The 20,310-nt window shown below is 33.3% G+C and overlaps 3 protein-coding genes and 2 non-coding genes across 6 annotated transcripts; all 5 read right to left on the bottom strand.

The window, feature by feature from the left end:
* Nucleotides 1-1,793: 1,793 nt before the first annotated feature.
* Nucleotides 1,794-7,331, bottom strand: LOC143529526 (protein NRT1/ PTR FAMILY 7.3-like). The gene is made up of 5 exons (XM_077025302.1): nt 7,145-7,331; nt 6,071-6,173; nt 4,587-4,804; nt 3,647-4,206; nt 1,794-2,907 (listed from the first exon to the last, which is right to left on the bottom strand). The coding sequence occupies exons 1-5, from the start codon at nt 7,265-7,267 to the stop codon at nt 2,049-2,051; spliced, it is 1,863 nt and encodes a 620-aa protein (XP_076881417.1). The 5' UTR covers nt 7,268-7,331; the 3' UTR covers nt 1,794-2,048.
* A 2,658-nt stretch (nt 7,332-9,989) lies between these two features.
* Nucleotides 9,990-10,110, bottom strand: LOC143529572 (U5 spliceosomal RNA). The gene has a single exon (XR_013134683.1). It is a non-coding gene; the product is annotated as a U5 spliceosomal RNA (small nuclear RNA).
* A 777-nt stretch (nt 10,111-10,887) lies between these two features.
* Nucleotides 10,888-11,008, bottom strand: LOC143529570 (U5 spliceosomal RNA). Its single transcript, XR_013134682.1, has one exon. It is a non-coding gene; the product is annotated as a U5 spliceosomal RNA (small nuclear RNA).
* Nucleotides 11,009-11,234: 226 nt separating this feature from the next.
* Nucleotides 11,235-13,558, bottom strand: LOC143529525 (glycine cleavage system H protein, mitochondrial-like). 2 transcript variants are annotated; one of them, XM_077025300.1, is made up of 4 exons: nt 13,356-13,558; nt 12,670-12,762; nt 11,576-11,746; nt 11,235-11,468 (listed from the first exon to the last, which is right to left on the bottom strand). In XM_077025300.1, exons 1-4 carry the CDS (start codon nt 13,461-13,463, stop codon nt 11,340-11,342), a joined length of 501 nt encoding a protein of 166 aa, XP_076881415.1. In that variant the 5' UTR covers nt 13,464-13,558; the 3' UTR covers nt 11,235-11,339. The 2 variants fall into 2 exon arrangements, with proteins under 2 accessions (XP_076881415.1, XP_076881416.1); XM_077025301.1 differs by having other exon boundaries at nt 12,670-12,758; nt 13,355-13,557.
* A 1,491-nt stretch (nt 13,559-15,049) lies between these two features.
* LOC143529523 (ras-related protein RABH1b-like) lies at nt 15,050-18,855 on the bottom strand. The gene is made up of 6 exons (XM_077025299.1): nt 18,630-18,855; nt 16,691-16,761; nt 16,236-16,324; nt 16,011-16,122; nt 15,721-15,811; nt 15,050-15,632 (listed from the first exon to the last, which is right to left on the bottom strand). The coding sequence occupies exons 1-6, from the start codon at nt 18,744-18,746 to the stop codon at nt 15,492-15,494; spliced, it is 621 nt and encodes a 206-aa protein (XP_076881414.1). The 5' UTR covers nt 18,747-18,855; the 3' UTR covers nt 15,050-15,491.
* Nucleotides 18,856-20,310: the final 1,455 nt, after the last annotated feature.

Raw genomic sequence — 20,310 nt, 5'->3', positions numbered from 1 at the left:
GGTTACTTGATCAAAGGATAAAAATTGAAGCCTTTTGTTGATTTGAAGGTGAAGAAGAACTTTAATTAGTCTAGCTCGAACTCGACTTGAACTTCATTCCAAGCTGGCTCAGCTACGCTTCAAATTAAACTCGAGTTGAGCTAATCACATTAGACGCGTTACCAATGCTAATACGTGTGCAACCCAGTTTCAAACACGTGTAAGCATGTAACCCGACATCTAATGTGTAACTCATGCTGATTACTCGTGCGGAACAAGGTTGGGTTACGCGACACTGGACACACGTTCATCGACTCAAAACTCATTCTTACTTGGCCTCTTTCGACCCGAACCAAACTAACCCTTTTTGTATCGACCAGTTCTAACTCATGATTCATGTTTGGCACTCCTAACAGGTAATGAGGTAACATGTTAATTTTTTAAAAATTAAAAACTGTAGCAATAACATACTTAAATTAAAAAGAATAATATACTCGTTTTATGATGTTATTGTTTTTTGAAAATGTTAACGTATGAAAAAATTACAGTCCTTTAAATATTGAAGGGGCAGTTAGTTTGAAATAATGGATTAATGTGTAAATATTCATTAAATTAACAAAAAATTGTTTATGTTTATGTTTTTATTTATTTAAGGCTTAACGTTTTCAATTTTTATCTATTTGAATCCTAACAGAAAAATATAACGAAGTTGGAAAAAAACCGACCTCCCCATTCAATAGAGAAGTCTGACGAAGTTAGCTAAAAGGACGTACATGGTATATAATTGGAAACCTTAGGCCTTAAATCGTTAAGAAAAGAATAGGTTTGATACTCAAGTAGTTGAACTGGTTAACACTCATGGACAAAAACCGAAATTAATTATTCTATGATATAACCATGTATATTTTTGTTTTTTTAGAAAAAAACATGTAATCATTGTGATAGGTTTTAAATTTAATTTGTTGAAATTCAAGTTATATATATATATATAGGGAATGGATCTTGCGAGAAGTGATATTACAGCGAGAAGTGCGAGAAGTGAATGTGTAACTTCATTAATCCCTAATTTTTCACTCCGTTGCTTATGATGTTACCTACTTGTTTTAAAAAACTTCTGAAATGATCCAATACCTGAAATCATACATGTAGGTAACATCATAAGCAACAGAGTGAAAAATTAGGGATTAATGGAGTTACACATTCACTTCTCGCACTTCTCGCTGTAATATCACTTCTCGCAAGATCCATCCCATATATATATATATATATATATATATATATATAAAACATAAATTCATGAGTCAAAAGTTCACTAAACTTTGTTTTGAATGAATAATGTAATGCTTGATTAAAAAAACTGAATCTTATATTTGATTAAAAATACTTTTGAATGAAAACAAAACGAATTGCTCAATAGGATTGTGTATGAAGTATCTTTCGTCCGGTATTAGATAGAATATTAGTTAGAATTTCTATCATAACTAAGAGATATGATTTGATCTATTTCCTTTATAATTGTTCTCATTGTATTTTGAATAAGTTTTCTTTTAAACTATTCTCGTTATACCCTTATATGTAACTGATTAATAATAAGTAATACGCGGTTTTCATTATTCTATATACGATGTCCCATGTATTTTAATTTTTAACCATATTTTTAGTTAAAAATGCATCTTAATTTACCAAGAACATAGTAAAGTCAGATGAAACAGATCTCTCATAACCATAAATTATTAAATTTTGTTACAACATACAAACTTCAACTCACAAATAACAACACACATGTTAAATCAGTGTCCTGTTACACAACAGAACTAAACTAATGAAACTAACATCATATGACTTGATGAACCCAAAACCATTACACTCACCTCACCATCTTAACCATAAATCAATCGTCATTCGCTCCGGATCCTCAGTTTCCATACCACATTAGACGTAACAGAAACCAGCGTCACTTCAGCCTGACCCGACCACAAACTTTTCGAACCGAATAAAACCATATTCACAATGTTTTCGCCTTCTTTAACCCGTCCCACTTATTTATTTATATTTTAAACCGTTTATCTTTAAACTATTTCACTATCATCAGTTTCATCCATTTCTTCATTATTCTTCCCTTCGAGTTTAATACTTTTGTACCATTTCGCAAACACAATGTAGACCAATAAATCGACCGCCGTTAATCCAGCTAGCAGGAAGTAAAACCTGTCTAGATGTCCTCGGTTCAAATTCCCGGGAATCCACCCTGGCATATCGTCTTCGGTTGATATCTTCATAACTATTGTCACAATAAAACTACTAACATAATTCCCAAGTGAAATAGATGTCATGCAAAGTGCACTTCCAAAGCTCTTTAACGCATCAGGCGCTTGCGCATTAAAAAACTCGAGCTGGCCCACGTACATGAACACCTCGGACGCACCCACAAATGCATATTGTGGCACTTGCCAAAATATGCTCAACGAGCTCGAGTCTTGGTTTGCATACTTTAGTCTATAACATTCCACAATGCCAGCCGAAACCATTGCTAGTATTGCAATTATAAGCCCGATTCCCATTCGTTGAAGCTCGGTTAACCCTTTGGAATCTTTCTTTTTAAACATTAACACGAGTGGAGTGATGACTCTTCGGTTAAGGAATATGAAAAGTGCGACACTCAAAATGTCGAAGCTAGACATGCTAGAAGCTGGGATTTGGAAACCGGATATTGTACTTCTCATGGCTGCGCCTTGTTCGACGAATAAGGACGCCATTTGTGTAAACACAACCGAGTATATTATCGTGCATAGCCAAATGGGAAGTAATCTTAATATGCATTTCACCTCTTCAACTTGTGAAACCGGACATAAAGTCCACGGGTTGTGAGTGTTCTCCTTCGGGTCGTTGAAATCCCTTGAGGTAATGAATGCTGCTTTATCCAAAAACCTGCATTCGTTAAGCTAATATCAGCTATGGGTGTAAACGAGCCAACTCAACTACTCAAGATCGGCTCGCTAAAAGCTCGAATCAAGCTACTTAAAACAACTAGAGCCCGAGCTTGAGCCTATATATAATTTTATTTAATAAACTAGCCCGAGCTTCACTTATCGAGCTGGCTTGCGAGCCAAAATGAGCCTATTATCATTATAAATTTTATTTTATATTTTATATATCAAAAGCTCGAATCAAGTTGCTTAAACAACTAGGGCCCGAGCTTGTGCCTAAATATAATCTTGCTTAATAAACAAGCCCGAGTATCACTTATCGACCTGGCTTGTGAGCCAAAATGAGACAATTATCAATATAGATTTTATTTAATATTATATAAAAATAGTTGTCATATATAAACTCGTATTAGAATAAACCAAATAATGCATATTATATATATATATATAAATATAGGTTATTTAATAAATAATAAACGGGTCGATTTGGGTTATGTTTTATCTCAAACGGTCTAAATGGCAGGGGTGAAGCATAGTGAGGGCCCGGCCCCCCTGTTTTTTCACGCAGTAGTGTAAATTTAGCCGTTTTTCGTCCGAAAATTTTTATATGTAGTTTAGATTTGACCGTTTTTCGCTCGAATTTTTTTTAAGTTGTGTAGATTTACCCGTTTTCGAACAAAAAATTGCCCCCCCTCCCCTCTTGCGGCGCTAAATGGGTCATAACAATATTATTGACTTACTTGAATTCATGAGTATGAAGTATCTTTCGTCCGGTACTTAAAGAAGTATCTTGATCCTCTTCAAACAAACACTCTTTACCTTGTGGCAACTTAACCTTCCACTTCTTTGAAGCAGCCACAAACACTTGACAAAATCTGTTCAACGGGTTCCCACTCGGCTTAAAATGCCGGTACCTCACCGTGCAACCAAGAAACAACGCGAGTCCAGCAAACGCTGACCCGGTCGATACCCAAAACCCGAGTGTCCACATTCCTTCATCCTCAAAGTAACTCAAGAATGTGTTGGAAAAAAGTGAACCAAGGTTAAGTGCAAGGTAAAAGTAGCTAAAAAATGCTACTATTGAGTGTGCTTCATTAGTGTCCTCTTCATCAAATTGGTCAGCACCAAATGTTGCAATATTCGGTTGGTAGCCCCCGTATCCTAACGCGATCATGTATATCGAAATGTAGAATAGCCCGATTTCCCAACTCGAGTGGCTACCGCATATAGTTGTCCGGTCACCGCAACCTTTGGGAGTGATCAAGAACATGCTTGATGCAATAGATAGTCCTCCTAAGCCCTGTTAAGATTTGAAATATTAGTTAAATTTACGTTTTTACCCTTCAACGAGGATAATCACAGGACCGTCCCTGAAAATCTCTTAAATCTGTGGGCCCCTAGCTAGTTAAAAAAGTACGGCCCGGAAATATAGTTTTTTTGAGAAAAAAAAAAGAAAAGAAAAAAACTTATTATTTAAAATTTTCGGGCCCTAGGCAGCCCTATTTTCTGGGCCGGCCCTAGAATTCTGTGGGCCCAGAGCTAGTTAAAAAAAATTACGGTTCGGAAATATAGTTTTTTTAAGGAAAAAAAAGAAAGAAAATAACTTATTTATTTAAAATTTTCGGGCCTAGGCAGGCCCATCCTCTGGGACGGCCCTAGGTAATTAAATAAAGAACTTACCAACACAAAGATGGCTTGAAAGATGGCACAAGTTTTGTATCTACCCCAATACGAGTCGCTGAGAAATGCACCAACGAGCGAGAAAATGTAAACGGTTCCCGTCCATTTACTAACGCTATTTGCAGCCTCGGCATTGCCTTGTTGTAAAACCCGGGTTAGATACAGCACTAGGTTCACCCCAACTCCAAAAAAAGCTAGTGTCACTAGTCCTTGGTTCACTGTAAAATAACATAATTCTTGTTTAATAACAACCTTTTATGTAGCAAACAATTTTTATTTTATTTTTTTTTTGCACTAAAAAACATGAGTGAGTGTGACATATATGTTGGCCCAATTTCACTTGTTAATGTTTTAAATAAAAAATTATATATATGAAAAAAAAAAGAAATAATAATAATTTTATGTCATTATTGAAACCGTGTCCTAAACGTCTGCCGAGCCCAAGATGAGTTCTGGGCTGACCATGTGATGATCATACAAATTAGTGTTGGTATAATCTTGTCACGTTGTATAATCAGCTTGCGTGCAAAGGATTCACCCGTCACGTGTCGGACACGTCTAAATTTTTGCATGATTAAGCAAATACATATATACCCACTACATTAACCAATAATATTTGCATTAAGAACTACTTGATTTTATAAGTAAACAATAAATTTGCATTTAGAATTACTTGATTTATAAGTACTAATGATAAAAAGATGTTTCATTTCAAAGTTAATAATATGAATACGTACTCCCACCCACTAATTGTTATTATATTTATGTATTATGTATAAGTTTATATATTAGACCGTTTTTAATATATTATGACTGGTTCTGAAACATAAGTGGACAGACTCCTTTTTAGATACCGTTTTTATATATTTCTAAAGAAAAAGTATCAATTTTTTTATAAAACTATTAGTCATTTTCAAGATTCTTTGCTCCCAATTATTTAAAATTTATTGCGTAATTAATTATTAATTAAATACGGTTTTCTCATCAAATAACTGAATAAAACTATGCCCACACACAGAGCTATCAAATTGTGAGGATACAATAAGCATCCACCATTCTAAACTTTCAACAAAAAAAATCATCTTTAATTCATATTTTAATTTATAAATATATATATACACATATATATACATATATATATATATACATATATATATGCATGTATATATTTAAATTAAGTTAATATAGAGAAACATTTAAACATTATTATTCCGTAAATCTCATTATTTATGAGGGAATTTTAAAAGAAAAAAATGAATGGATTATATGTAGTTACGTGTGTGTAAACACACACACATGGTCACATGGATATATAAGTTGGCTTATCCGATGTAACAGTTAAGAAAAAATATATTCCAATGAAGATAACTAGATAAGTAAAGTATAATATCAAGTTTTATAACTTATAGTCTTATATTTATATTATTATTTTGAGGAAATAAATAAATAAAACTAGGTATGTTATAACTTATAATTATACATACCTAGGATAATAGTTCCAGCTGTCCATCGACCAGTTTTTGCTTTGATAGCTGGTTGTCCATGAAAATCTACTGTTCCATCCATGGTGTTTGTCTCTTTATTACCCTGCAATTTATTTATTTAGTAATTTATCATTAAAAATATTACATGTTTTTTTTTTTCTAAAAAAAAATATAAAACTAATATATGTGTTCATGTGTTGTGTTGTCCTATGTTGATATAGCCCACGTGTGGTGTGTTACATGAACATCTGACGCTTCTGAAACGAACACACAGTGTCATTTTCCAAATTTTACAAAATTTTCCAAAGACATAGATGATCATGCTATTGCTGGCTGGCTCTTGATCAACAAATGCGAATTAACTGATTTTTTTAATAAACTTTATCGAATTCAGAATTCAATAAGTTGTTTGTGACTGCAAATAGCGGGATCAAGGGGTCATTCGGGTTGCTAAAACGATGGGGTGTGTGTGTGTATATATATATATAGTTGGTACGTGATTAGAACATTCATAGCAGGTTCTTGGTAATTCTAAATTTCAAATAAATAATCTGAGAAATTAGTAAAATTCTACATCGGCATTTCTAAAATAGAGAACGATTTAAAGAAGTCGTAGTGTTTCTTTAAGTATAAAGATGTATTGTTCATACTCTATATATTTTTTTTGAGTTACTGTGAATAGAGCAGAAAGAAATAATAATAATAATAATAATAATAATAATAATAAGTTAAAAATTTGTTATTTAATTGAATATAGAAGAATATAGAGAATGAGATAGTAGATGTTTTTAAAAAAATAGTTAATTTTTTAAAATAAATATGTTTTTTAACCAGGTTATAGGTGTAGAAGCTGATGTAAATGCTCTTTCGTCCCAGGGATATTGCACAATGTGTTGCTACAGGTTTGGGATGGAGAATATCGTATTATCGTATATTAAAAATTAAAAATATATATCAAATCGAACTAATTGTAACTTGAAATGCATGCGAAAATCATACAGTTTGTATAAAACGATCATAATAATATCGAAATCATATTTCAACAACAATTGTAGAGAGTGAGAGATGAACCACCTTTGTAGATAGATTGAGAGACTCCATTTTGTTGATGAAGTTAGAGAGTGTGTGTGTGTTTTGAAGTGCGTATGAGACAAGACAAATTGCTGAAGAGGCTTCTGTGAGAGATGATGGGTTCATGGATAAAACACAAGTGCTCTTATAGACATTCTTTTAGTAAATCTAACGGTCCAGATCAATCCGATGAAAATGTTATCAACCACATGTATAGTTTTGTTTGTTTAAGAAATATATAACAATTTCTATGTTTAGTATTTGCATCCTCTTTAATCCAAAAACAAACTGTTTTTGTAAAGCTTTATTAAAACTCGACAATTAAACTAACTAGGTGATTTAGATACAAATCATACAACTACAAACTCTTGTTATATGTAGTTAATATTATATGTCACGTATATAACTATTGTAACACAATTCTAGTCGTAAAAAAGCTATTCAATATAAAAATTGTGCTTGCAAATATGTGTCGATATGCTTCATGACCACTTTGAAAAATATCTTGTGCACGCATTACTTTGTTGAATATCCTCAAGAACCCTTGTCTAACATATGTTGCCGAAAACATATATAATAAGGGAGATGTTCATTACAGAAGACTAAATTACACTGCGAGAAGAAAATACTGAAACCTAAATGTTTATTTTTTCTATCAGTGGTTAAAAAATTTGAGAAATTTTACTTCTAATATACAAAAGTTATGGTATATATTATATATATATATATATGTATATAAAACCCCCATTAATCTACTTTTTTTTGTACGTGTTTCTCTCACTTTAAAACGTTTACCTACACATGATGCGCATAACCTGTGCATGTGTAGGTTCTATAACTAAATGAGTTTTGATTATATTTACTTTTTAATGTTAAAGTAGATTTATAAACATTGCATTTTAACTAATTGAAAATTTCTCAAATAAAAAAAATGAATAGTTCTATTTCTTCATTCTTTTATCACATATTCTCATATGATCCATCCCCTGTCTAATAATCCACGTTAGGTATTGATGTTATAAAGTGAACATCACATGTGTCACTTTGTATACTAGCTAACACGCCCCTATAAAAATAGAAACGCCTTAGCGAATAAACCACGAACTACTAATTAATTTTTCGCATGTTTGACTATTTTATATAATCATGTTCCATGAGTTGTATTTGAGTTTCAAGAGTTTTGTGAATGTTTTATGTAAAAATGGGATATGATCTTCATGGAATTCAAAAAATTGTTAATTAAAATCATTTTGGTTTAGGTCTCAAGAAATATGTTTGTTAGTTGGTGATAAAATCTGAATTGGAATTTATTCCATCTATTTTCTTAATTTAGACAAGTTACAAATAGCTTTCAATAAGCACATATGTGAATAAATTCTAAACATTTCAATGAAAAGTTTTGAATATTACAAGAGACACCCTCACACATCCCACCAGCGACCGGTGGGATGAAGACCACACTAACTAGCTTGAACCTAATCAATGAATATGATGAAATGTGAAGATGAAAAACGATTCAGACTTGATGAAGACGTGGAAGTTTGGTTTGCCACGGCCAATTGAAGTCACTACCATAATTCACAATCGAAGAAAGCAAAGAACGGTTATTGATAAAGTCATAGTCCTATTGTGGTAGACCGAATCTGATTCAAATGATCTTTGATCACTTAGGTTGTCATGAAGACGACGATGATAAGAGTGGAGGGGATCAGTCACGTAAGGGTAATTTTGTCATTATATATTTACACAATAAATTTACAAACTAAACACCATACCAAATTTCATTATACTTAATTTCAATTCATTTCAAAACATTCTGCAAACCAAACGCCTTCTGAATTAGTTAAAACCAATAGACGGATCAAAAACATTTCATCACGTTTAGACGGATTTGAAAGAGAAGATGCAAGATTGAGACCATGCATGCTAACAAGTTGAGCCACTTGTCTAAGATGTTGGTGACTAATCATTTCAGTGTTGTAAATTGAAAGATCAAGATCAATAAAGGAAGGAGAATTTAATTGTGGCCAGGATTTGACTTGAGCATGAAATTTGATGGCCATTAGGTCTCATAATGATATAAAGACATGAATATCAAGTTTTTGGTCGGCCGCATATACATGACCTAAATAATACTTACATGTTCTAATTGCATCCAAATTAAGATTATCATGCAATTTTAATAAGCATGGTGCTCATGTCGATTTTCGTATACGAGTTATTTTAATCTACAATTTTAATAAGCATGGTGCTCATGTTTATTTTTCAGTTTTGTTCGGGTCATCATATGATCTAGGGTATGTGGTATATTTTATGTCGTATCTGCTAGTTCTTGTATATATTATATGGTCTATAAGTTAAATTTTACTAAAAGAGTTTTTTTAAGGCAGTCTATTTAATTCACACTCCTAAATTATATCATTATAAATTTTAATTTTAATAATTATTAATCATGTTTTAAATGTTGAAATACATTATTTTTTATATTCATTTAATGTGTTCAAGTGACATCAACTCACTTCACTCTTTTCCAATATACCTACTATTTTTATCTCATTATCACAATGTTACAAATGGCTATTTGGACACCAGATAAAGACTACTATTGTTTTGAAGTCAACATTTCCTCTATATCATGCAGTTTTTATAAATTGACAAAACAAAAGTAATTGACAATGGATTTAAATTACTAAACCACTGATTGGTTCTTGGTTTGTATAAAAATAATTTTAATTTTTTTTAAGCAGTGTGAGAAAAGAAATATAATTTATCTTTGTAAAACACACATAAACAATAAATTTAAATTCTTAACCAATAGTTTTAAACATTAGAACTGTAATTGGTAGGAGTCCTTTCAGAAAGAAAGAAGCTCTCTAAAAATAGGCGTATGCTATTTTAAAGCAACAAGCACACGGTATTCTTTAGTAAAAGGCGAAAGAATAGTTCGCTTTGTGCTTATTGCATAGCTGCGTGCTTTATTCATTTGCAGATGGTCTTCTTATATACATACATCTTTACTATGTAACTACTTTAAATGTGGGACAAACCTAGCCACCCTCTTCCTCGATTCTCGATCACTTGTATTTGGTTGTTCTTTTACTTCGATTTTAAGTTTTGAAGTTCAAGCTTATTAATTTTAAAATTTTGTTATTATTCCGTTTGAAACAAGTCTGGTCTTATACGGTTTTTGTTCATGTCTTTTGTTAATCATCTTGAACCATGGTTTAATAATGAAAATCGTGTTGGTGATCGTCAAGGCATATTTTGTTCGTGTTTAATTAAGTTACATGTTCTTAAACAAACATGTTCATACAATACTTCCTGTTTCTTTACTTTTAAGAATTAAAGTAATATATGTAGGGATGGTATATTTGATGTTTTTGTTATTAGTCTAGCTAGTGGTCACTTATCGAATCTAATCCGCTCGTTCTTCAAAAATTTGTATCGTATATAAACTGCTTTGATGGCCAACGCCTGTCTAGATAACTCGAAAATGATTTACATGATCAAAAATCTACTAAACTGAAATATTCCAAGAATTTAGAATAATATCATGGTTCAAATCATAGATATCGCAAATCGAAGCGACTACACTACACTCTTTTTCGCTTTCTATATTGCTAAACAGTTGACTGCTTCTTAGTTTGTATAATCATATTATTAGAGTAACTGTAGGCAGTGATAAAACTGGAATAGTATATTTTTATTTGAGGGTACATAAAAATTTACGACCAATTATGGTTGGAGTTCTTTCGTAAAGAAAGAAACTCCCCAAAAATAGGCATATGCTATTTTAAAGCAACAAGCACACGGTATTCTTTAGTAAAAGGCGAAAGAATAGTTCGCTTTGTGCTTATTGCATAGCTGCGTGCTTTATTCTTTCGCAGATTGTCTGCTTATATGCACACATCCTTACTCTCTAACTACTTTAACTAACCAATGTGGGATAAAAGGATTTGTTTTCGATAGTTTTGCTTAGGTTAATCGAACGACAAATAAAGAGTCCTCATTTGAGGTTTATATAACGTTTGTTAGAGCGTATCTAGTTTTATTTTCGTCCGTTAACTGCATCATATATCCAAGCAAACGTATGAACGAAAACGGATTCATAATTTATAGGTGAATCAACATCAAACCTTAATATCATTTATTTAAAACAACTGGTCACAATGCATAATAAGTATGTTAATAATAATGTCTAGTGAGCAGCATCTTCTTCTTCACAGAACTTTGTGTACTCTTTTGCACCCATTAAAGATTCCAACTCCGACGGGTTGCTCGGCTTCACCTTAATCATCCATCCATCTTCATACGGGCTCGAGTTAATCTTCAACATTTGTAAATCAAGTTCACTCGTTAGTCAATCACACCCGCGATCAAAACCTATTAATTTACATTATAAAAAAAAAGAACAAGAAGATTTATTTTATTTACCAAACCGGGAGTTTCACTGAGCTTCGTGTTAACCTCCACGACCTCTCCAGAGATCGGGGAGTTAATGTCACTGGTGGCTTTCACACTCTCCACCGCCCCAAACCCGGTGGCTTTGGTCACTGAGCCACCAGTGTCTGGTAAATCCACAAACACCACTTCTCCGAGATGGTCCTGCATTTATATTAAGCTACATTATAAATTTGTAACAACATATATGATATAAGTCTATAACCTTCAACAAGCTCATTAATATTATTCATATTTGAGCTACTTAAAGTATATTATATATAATGTATATATATATATATAAAGATCAATGGTTAGTGCCATAAGGCCCATAACAACCTCTTTGGTCCACGTTGGGCACTGCTTTCTGTCACGTCATCCAGTTGTTTTATTTTTGCTTTAAATATGTAAATTTTTATGTTTAGTTCCGGCACTGCGGCCAATGGAACCGAAACCGACCCAGTTTGCGTCAAGTCGTCGTCACAACGCCTGGATTTTACGATCGAATAAACATCATTTTAAATATGTTAATCTAGTTGTTTTTTTGCTTTAAATATGTAATGTTTTTAGTTCCGGCACTGTGGCCGGCGGAACCAAAACCGACCCAGTTTGCGTCAAGTCGCCGTCGCAACGCCTGGATTTTACGACCGAATAAACGTCATTTTAAATATGTTAATCATGTTAATCTAGTTGTTTATTTTTTGCTTTAAATATGTAATTTTTTATGTTTTAGTTCCGGCACAACGGAACCGAAACCAACCCAGTTTGCGCCAAGTCGCTGCCGCAACGCCCGGATTTTACAAACGAATAAACGTCATTTTAAATATGTTACATTTCTAGGCATTTAACTAATATAGTTTTTGGGTATAATGTTAATGAAGCTCACCGATACTAATCAAATTTGTTTTTCTTAACACGGTAACTTTTTTATTATAAGCTATACAAGTGTCGTTACTATTTTCTGCGTTGATGGTTTAGTTTTCTTTTATATTTGGTCCCTGTATCGTAACAAACTTAACCCATACTAACTGAATGCACGTTAATACGGGCACAAACCTAGTTAAATATTAAAAGGAAAGAAAAAGAACCTGAGCATGGTCAGTAATACCAATAGTGGCAACAGACCCTTCATGTTTCACCCATTCATGTGAACTTGCATACTTCAACCCATCCAATACTACAATATTCACAAATGCATGCATCAAATTACTATTTTGCCCTCTAAATTTTGCATATTTTCAAGAAAGGCGGTGGTGGATCCAGAATTTTTTTCCTATGGGTTCACATTTTTTCGGTGTTCAAATTTCGGACAATCAAACGTTAAATTTCTTGGGCCAGTCAGTCGAGTCAGAGAATATTATATAATAAAAATATCATAATAAAACAAGATGATAATTAAAAAAAACACATAATAAAACTACGAGGTCATTAAAAATGAAAAAAAAAGGTATTAAAATCAATTATGATTTTACAAGGGTTTCGAAGACAAGAAATTTACCGCTACACCATCTCAATTTTTTTTATATGAGTTAACTAGATGTTATGAGTTTACTGAAAGTTTTTATATATCGTTTTGACGTAAAAGTTTAAATCACTGGGTTCCCGTGAACCTGGTGATCCCACATTGGATCCGCCCTTAAAGGGGTATGGACAATGTCGTAAAAGACGGTCTAGGTGCCGAGTACTCAACGAATAATCCACGAGTACTCGCAACTCCCCAGTCGACAGCGTCTAGCGACTACTATAACACGAATAGGGATGCAAATAAATTACCTGAAGAGAAGCATCTTGCAAGAGGTGAGAAATGAGGTGTGGTGATAGTAGAGGATGATGATAGCCTTAGAGCATTGGCAGTGGAAGAAGCCCAGATTCTAAGAGCCATTTAGTAAGTATGTGTGTTTGTGTGTGTGTTTTTTGTGAATGTGGAGATAAGAGATGTGTTTTTTTACTTTTTAGAAGGTTTTTGTTATCTTCATATGAATGGTTGCCATTAAAGGCCTCATCCTATGAACTCTTTTCATGGGCTTTCAGGTCTTAGTGGTCTAGTGGACACCCCTATTTATAACACTATTATATATTATTTAATTATTAAAGATTTAAACTTTATATTGTAAACAATAAATGTACAAATGTTTTGTTTTATGAATCTAGAGCTTTAATGTTATTCCTTGCTAACCTCAATATTTAGGGTGAACTGAACTTGGCTAAGCTTAGCTCGGCTCATTCGTTCTTTATGTTTAAAACTCGAGCTTAAACTTGGTTCATTTGTTATTTATTAATTAATTTATTAATTATTTTATTTATATGAATGTTTCTATACATATCTAATTTATACATATTTTTATATACTAATATTTATTATGTAATTTCAAATAAGCTCGGGCGCCTAGAAGTGCTCAAGACCGGGTTTTTTCTTAAATTGGAACCAGTTCTGGGTTTGGTCAACAAAGTCAATAACCAGGTCAGGTAGGAACCGGTTCCAGGTATGGCAGAGTTTTGGCCGGTTTGGTTGAGTTTGTATCAAGTTTTGACGAGTAAAGGTGCAACAGTTCCAATGGCCTGGTTTAGTTCCGGGTCTGGGTACGGTTTCTCTAAGAAACCAGATGCTGATTTGTGCATGCGGGTCGGGTATATTGGGTCCCCATTTTGGGTCGGGCCCTGAACGGGTTTTATGCCCAAGTCTACAGGCGCCTAGTTAGGGCTGTTCACTAGCCGAACCGAGCGAAGGGTTGCTCGTTTCTTGGCTCGTTTACAACCGAACCGAACCGAGCGGCTGAAATTCGAACCGAGCGAAAACCGAAACGAGCCAAAATCGAATCGAGCATTTTTCGATCGAACATCGAGCGATTTCGAGCATTATTTATTATTTTTCACTTTAAAAAAAATCAATAAGAAACAAATTTAAATGTTGCAAATAATAAATTTTATAAATAAATTAGTAGTTTTTAGATAAACATGTAATATATTGTAATTTTTTATTATAAATAAGTTTAGAGTGAAATATAATGATCATGTAAACAAACTTTTAGTTTTCTAAAAACTTGAATTGAACAAATAAAACTATAAAATTAACTGAATATGAAAAATTTTAAGGGGTAAAAATAATTGTAAGCTTATATTTGTGTTTTGTCTATATATTTATATATTTGTTTGTATATAATTATATATAAAATAAATTAAAAATATTCGAGCCGAGTCGAACCGAGCATACCCTTGCTCGTTGCTTGGCTCGTTTACAAACCGAACCGAGCAGAGCGGCTCGTTTTCAATCGAGCGAAAAAACGAGCGAGCATTTTCCGAGCAATTTTCGAGCGAGCGGCGAGCGAGTTCGAGCGTCGAGCGGTTTTGACGGCCCTACGCCTAGTCAAGCTCATTATGAAGCTTGGGCGTAAGCTCGTTTGTTAAATGGGCCTCAAATTAAACTCAAGCTCATTTAAACTTGACGAGTAATTCACACGCGGCTTACAGCTCGTTTACATGATGATAATCAATATGATAAATTTATATGTTTTTCCACTCTATTATGTACATGCTGATTTAATATTATCATCCTCAATTTTGCAGTATTTACCTAGGAGAGAAGAATTCAAGTTGCGCACAAAATAGTAAAAACTTTATTTTTTGTAAGGTGAAAACTTGAAACTGTTAAAATAAAATGAAGCTCAAATTTAAACCACGTACGTCTTGATACATCTTTGATCAATATAAAACAAAACTCAATCTTCGCAAATCTACACAAATCTTTTTACAAGCGTGTGTTGACAACTCCGGAACAAGTAGAATGATTGAAAAGTCAAAAAAGAGAGAAATGGTTACATACATTTACGGTAAATGATGATACCAAGGCGATAAACATGCGGGCTGCGGGTGATCATTTCTGGTTCTAACCAAGCAGAAGTAACAAGATTAACTAGCAAGCACAACCACCAGATGCAGGCTGGGATGAACTCGCACTCGAAGACTTCAAATTCACATCAACCAGTTCTTCATGTTTTGTTGAGGATAGTGTTTCCATTCCTGGTAACGCTGCTGCTATTTTTCTAAATAAAGCCTGTAATAATAATAATAATAATAATAATAATAATAATAATACAATCCTAATAAAATATGATATAACAACTTTTTTATGTGTTAGATACCTTTATGTTGAACCCAGCCTTGGCACTTGTTTCTATAAACATGACATTTAGCTCAGTAGCTTTTGCTTCGCCTTCCTCCACCGAGACTTGTCTGGTGAATCATCGAAAAATGACAAAATGAGAAACTTCATAACAAGACAATTAATCAAGCAATAATCAAAAGCCATCAAAATAATAATTATGGTTTGTGACCGATGTTTATAAAGAAGAGATGTAAATTGATGCACGATTTATATCATCATAATCAATCTTTGACTATATAAATCAACAAGCATGATTAATAACATCACCTTCTTTCCACAAGATCAGTCTTGTTCCCAACAAGAACGATGATAACATCACCACCTCTCTCTGCACGAACCTCCTCAATCCACTTTATAGTGTTTAGAAAAGTCTGCCGACCTAAACCACCAACACAGAAAAAAATTTGGAAGTTATAACTCAGGCCATTGTAATAGGAAAAAAAATAGCTAAGTAAGTAATTAAAATATATTTCAGAAATTATTATTTCATACTGGCAACATCATATATAATCACTGCAACTGAAGAGTCCCTTATGTAGCTTGGAATAAGACTCCTGAATCTCTCTTGTCCTGCCGTATCCCTGAAGATGATACGGTATAATTTGGTCAAAATATCATTCAAAAGAAAGATCACAGAGAGATTTGGCTTTATCTCGTATTTGTACTAAGCAAGCACATGGCAAATACATTATTTGTAATGTTAGAGAGTAAATTCCACCTACATCTCTGTTATTTGGCTCCTCGTGAATCATGATGAAACCAAAACAAAAGTTGAACTATTTTAACACATAAAAGTTACATGTGCCGGTAAAATGATTTCATATGTGGCTCCACATATTTTCAATCGAAATGAATTTTCTAATAGATTAAACTGATAACACTGTAATTTTTTAAAAGTTTGTGTAAAACAAACAGAATTGACTTAAACTGATGGCAGAACATCTTACCACAACTGCAGGCGAACTGTCCGATCTTCAAGATACATTGTCTTTGACAAGAAGTCAATTCCAATAGTTGCCTGGTCAAAATTAAACAGAATTTAGTCAAAGGCATATCGATTGAAGCTCAATTATAACAGATCAAGTCAACATTAACATTTAAATACAACAGAACATAAACATGTACCATAAAGAGTTTGCATCAAAAGCCAGTGTTGTAGAATTCGCTAGGCGCTAGTCGAGCAGCAGGATTAATCGGATTGGAATTTTATATGTAATTTTGCAAACTTATATATACATATATATACACACAAAAGTTTTCTAACTTATTAATCGGATTGGATTATAAGTAATATTTTTTTAAAAACTTAAAAGATTTTGAACAATGTTGACCAACTTTCACATATTTTGACTGGTTTTGAAAATTTTGAGCCAATTTGGACCAACTTTGACCGACTACCGATATGCTGGTCCTATTAGGTGAAATCGTATCGGTAGCATACTGATTAGCAATTAACCGGTGACTAACTGCGATTTTTACAACACTGTCAAAAGCATAATAAACAAAAAGTTTATCATATACTTGAAATATTCATTACTTAAGTCTTAAACCTAAAAAAACCATCACATGAGCAAACTTACGGATCATACTATTCCACCAATCAGTACAATTCACACTCATCTAAGTAACCTGAACACTAAACAAGCCCTAGCTTCTTGTAACAGAACTGAACAACTAAATTCCAAAATCATAAAACACTAACATAATGTATTAAACTTCAAATCAAAACTGCAAACTCACACTAACTAAAGCAATAAAAATTACAAAGCACAATTTAGTCAAGGCGTGCGTATTTGAGCTCAACTTTGAGAGATCAAGTCAACATAAACATGTAACACAAAGAGTTTGCATCAAAAGCATAATAAACAAGAAATCATTAACCAGTGATCAATGATCACATAGCTAAAATGTTCATTTCTTAAGCCTAAGCAATCAACTAGCTAGGTTAAGACAGTAAGACCTATGATGTCAAAGTTGTAAGGTAGTTTAACCGTTAACGAGACGGCATTCAGACTATACGTGCACGTAAACCAGATCTGTAATTTACACGCGTTGTGAGGAGCAACGGAGCTTGTATGTTCATTTGTAGGCATACATCAAAACCTTCGGGTGATCTGACAGGCTAATGTGTACCATAGTTGGTTAGGTTACACAGGTGAAATATTAATAATCCTGCTGAGTGTTTCGGCTACCGGATCACGATACTGCACCAATTTGTAGTATACATACAGACTCATCTAAGTAACCTGAACACTAAACAAGACCTAGCTAGCTTATTGTAACAGAACTGATCAACTAAATTCCAAATCTCTAAACCCTAGCACAACTAAACACGCTACAAATGCATACTAACAGAAACTAAATCAACAAAAACAACAGATCTGATACAACAGATAGCCAATTTGATCTAAAAACAAAGCAAAACTTAATGATTACCGGATTCAACGAGTGTAAGTATCGCATTATCGCACCTGATAAGAGGTATCGAGCTTGTCGTACATAAAGCAAGTGATGATGCTAGTTTCGCTAACGAATTGATATTTATATATGTCAAATATCATAAGCTTACTAATAATAATATTTATAACAAAATACGTGAATATATCAACATATATTAAACAGATACATGTTCAAATATTATAGACCTAGCATTCACTTAATTCTCGTCGAATACTCTGTGCGTAGACCGAGTTTAACAACACTAAACGAGCCCTAGCTAGCTTATTGTAACAGAATTGATGATCTAAATTAAATCTCTAAACCCTAGCACAAGTAAACACGCTACAAATGCATAGTAACAGAAAGTAAAGCAACATAAGCAACAGATCTGATGCAAACAGATGACGGATTTGATATAATAATATTCAGATTGAAGGATTAATGTACCTGATAAGATGTATCGAACTTGTCGTACATGAAGCGAGTGATGATGCTGGTTTTGCCGACGGATTGATCGCCTAAGAAGACTAGTTTGTACTTGGCTAGTGCCGATACTGGTGCCATTTGATTTCGATTTGATCAGATCACAGTGATCAAGTAATAATAGTCGATTTTGAATTGATTTGAAATTGAAATTGAATATTGATACCGTTGTCTATTGATCCAGTCAGTCTTTGCTGCTCCAAATCTTGCTATTATTTTTTGTAAGTTTAAATAGCCTGGTAAAATAAAATATTTAGTAAAATAAATAGGAATTAAGAAAACATAGTCCGGTAGAGTGTGAAAAATGGGTGAGCAACTTAACCGTCATAACCGTTAATTGAACCATAATCGTCATAACTAGTGGGTCGGTTTTAATGAATTTTACCAACCCGTCATAACTGAACCGACCCATCTATTTAACCAACAATATAAAAAATATGTTTGGGATTTGCTTTCAGTAAACATATTGTCAGGTTATATAATTTTGATGTTTTTGTTCACTTGTTATCAAATTATCTTAAATTCCGTTAGATTACATATTTGGTATTAATATTATGAATTAAATATTTTGTTGAATTATATCATGTCAGATTTTTTTAATATTTGGTGCCAAACTTTTGAGCCTAATACATTGTTTTGATTATGGTTAATTGATTCATTATAACCGACCCAATACATTGTTTTGGTTATGTTTTTTAGATTATATGCTTCTACACGTATGATAAATACAAAAAAATCTAAACGAAGTGGTATTCAGATTCAAATGAGCAGATTAATAATTATCAAAATCGTGAAGCATTTTGATTCACTATTTGTTGTAGTTACACTAATTGTCAAATAAATCAACATGTTATCATTATTTTTAACAAATACATAAGTAACGTATTTCCTCATGTCTTCCTAAACTTAATTAGTTTAAAGTTACCGCTCAAATCGCATACATTAACACATTAATCCAAATCTCAAATTAAAAATGTACAAATATTAGTTTTGCTTTGGAAATTGGTGACCATAGGAGGTGGGGGCGTTTAAGGGATGGTACTGAAAACCCCGATCCTGAAAATCCCAAGTTCTTGGTACATGTGCGGTACGGGTATTAAGGTAAAATTCGGGAAATATCGGTACTGAAACTCAAAACTTTGGTACCGATTCGATACCTGTACCAACGGTACCGGCGTCGGTACTGATCGGTACCAATATCGAATTTGCTCATCCATAGGGCTTAAAGTCCTAACTTCGTTTCGTTGTCCCTAGGGACAACACTTGTTACACTCGATGGTTACACCTTACTTCCCTAGTTGCTAAAACTCTGAAAACGAGTATTTTTAGGAACCGGTTCTGGATATGGTTAACAAAAGTCAAAACCGGGTTGGATAGGAATCATTTTCCAGGTATAGCGGGTTTATCGGTGTTTACGGATTTCGGGTCGGGTCGGCTTTGACCAGGTATTTCCGGTTCCGGTTACAGCTCTGGAGAGAAATCCAATATCAAGTCGTACCTGTGTAGGAATCGCTTCCGGGTCAGGTCCAGAACCAAGTATTTTGTGCACTTTATTTGAAAGTACAGGGCCCAAAATAACTGTTGGGCTTGGGCCTATATCTTAAAAACTGTTTTTAACACATCTACAGCAATCGAGTTCTTTCTT

Source organism: Bidens hawaiensis, unplaced genomic scaffold (genome assembly GCF_021521415.1).
Source record: "Bidens hawaiensis isolate Kalapana, Puna unplaced genomic scaffold, B.hawaiensis_p1.1 tig00008566_1, whole genome shotgun sequence".
Lineage (NCBI taxonomy): Eukaryota > Viridiplantae > Streptophyta > Magnoliopsida > Asterales > Asteraceae > Bidens > Bidens hawaiensis.
This window is presented reverse-complemented; position numbering and strand designations above follow the sequence as displayed.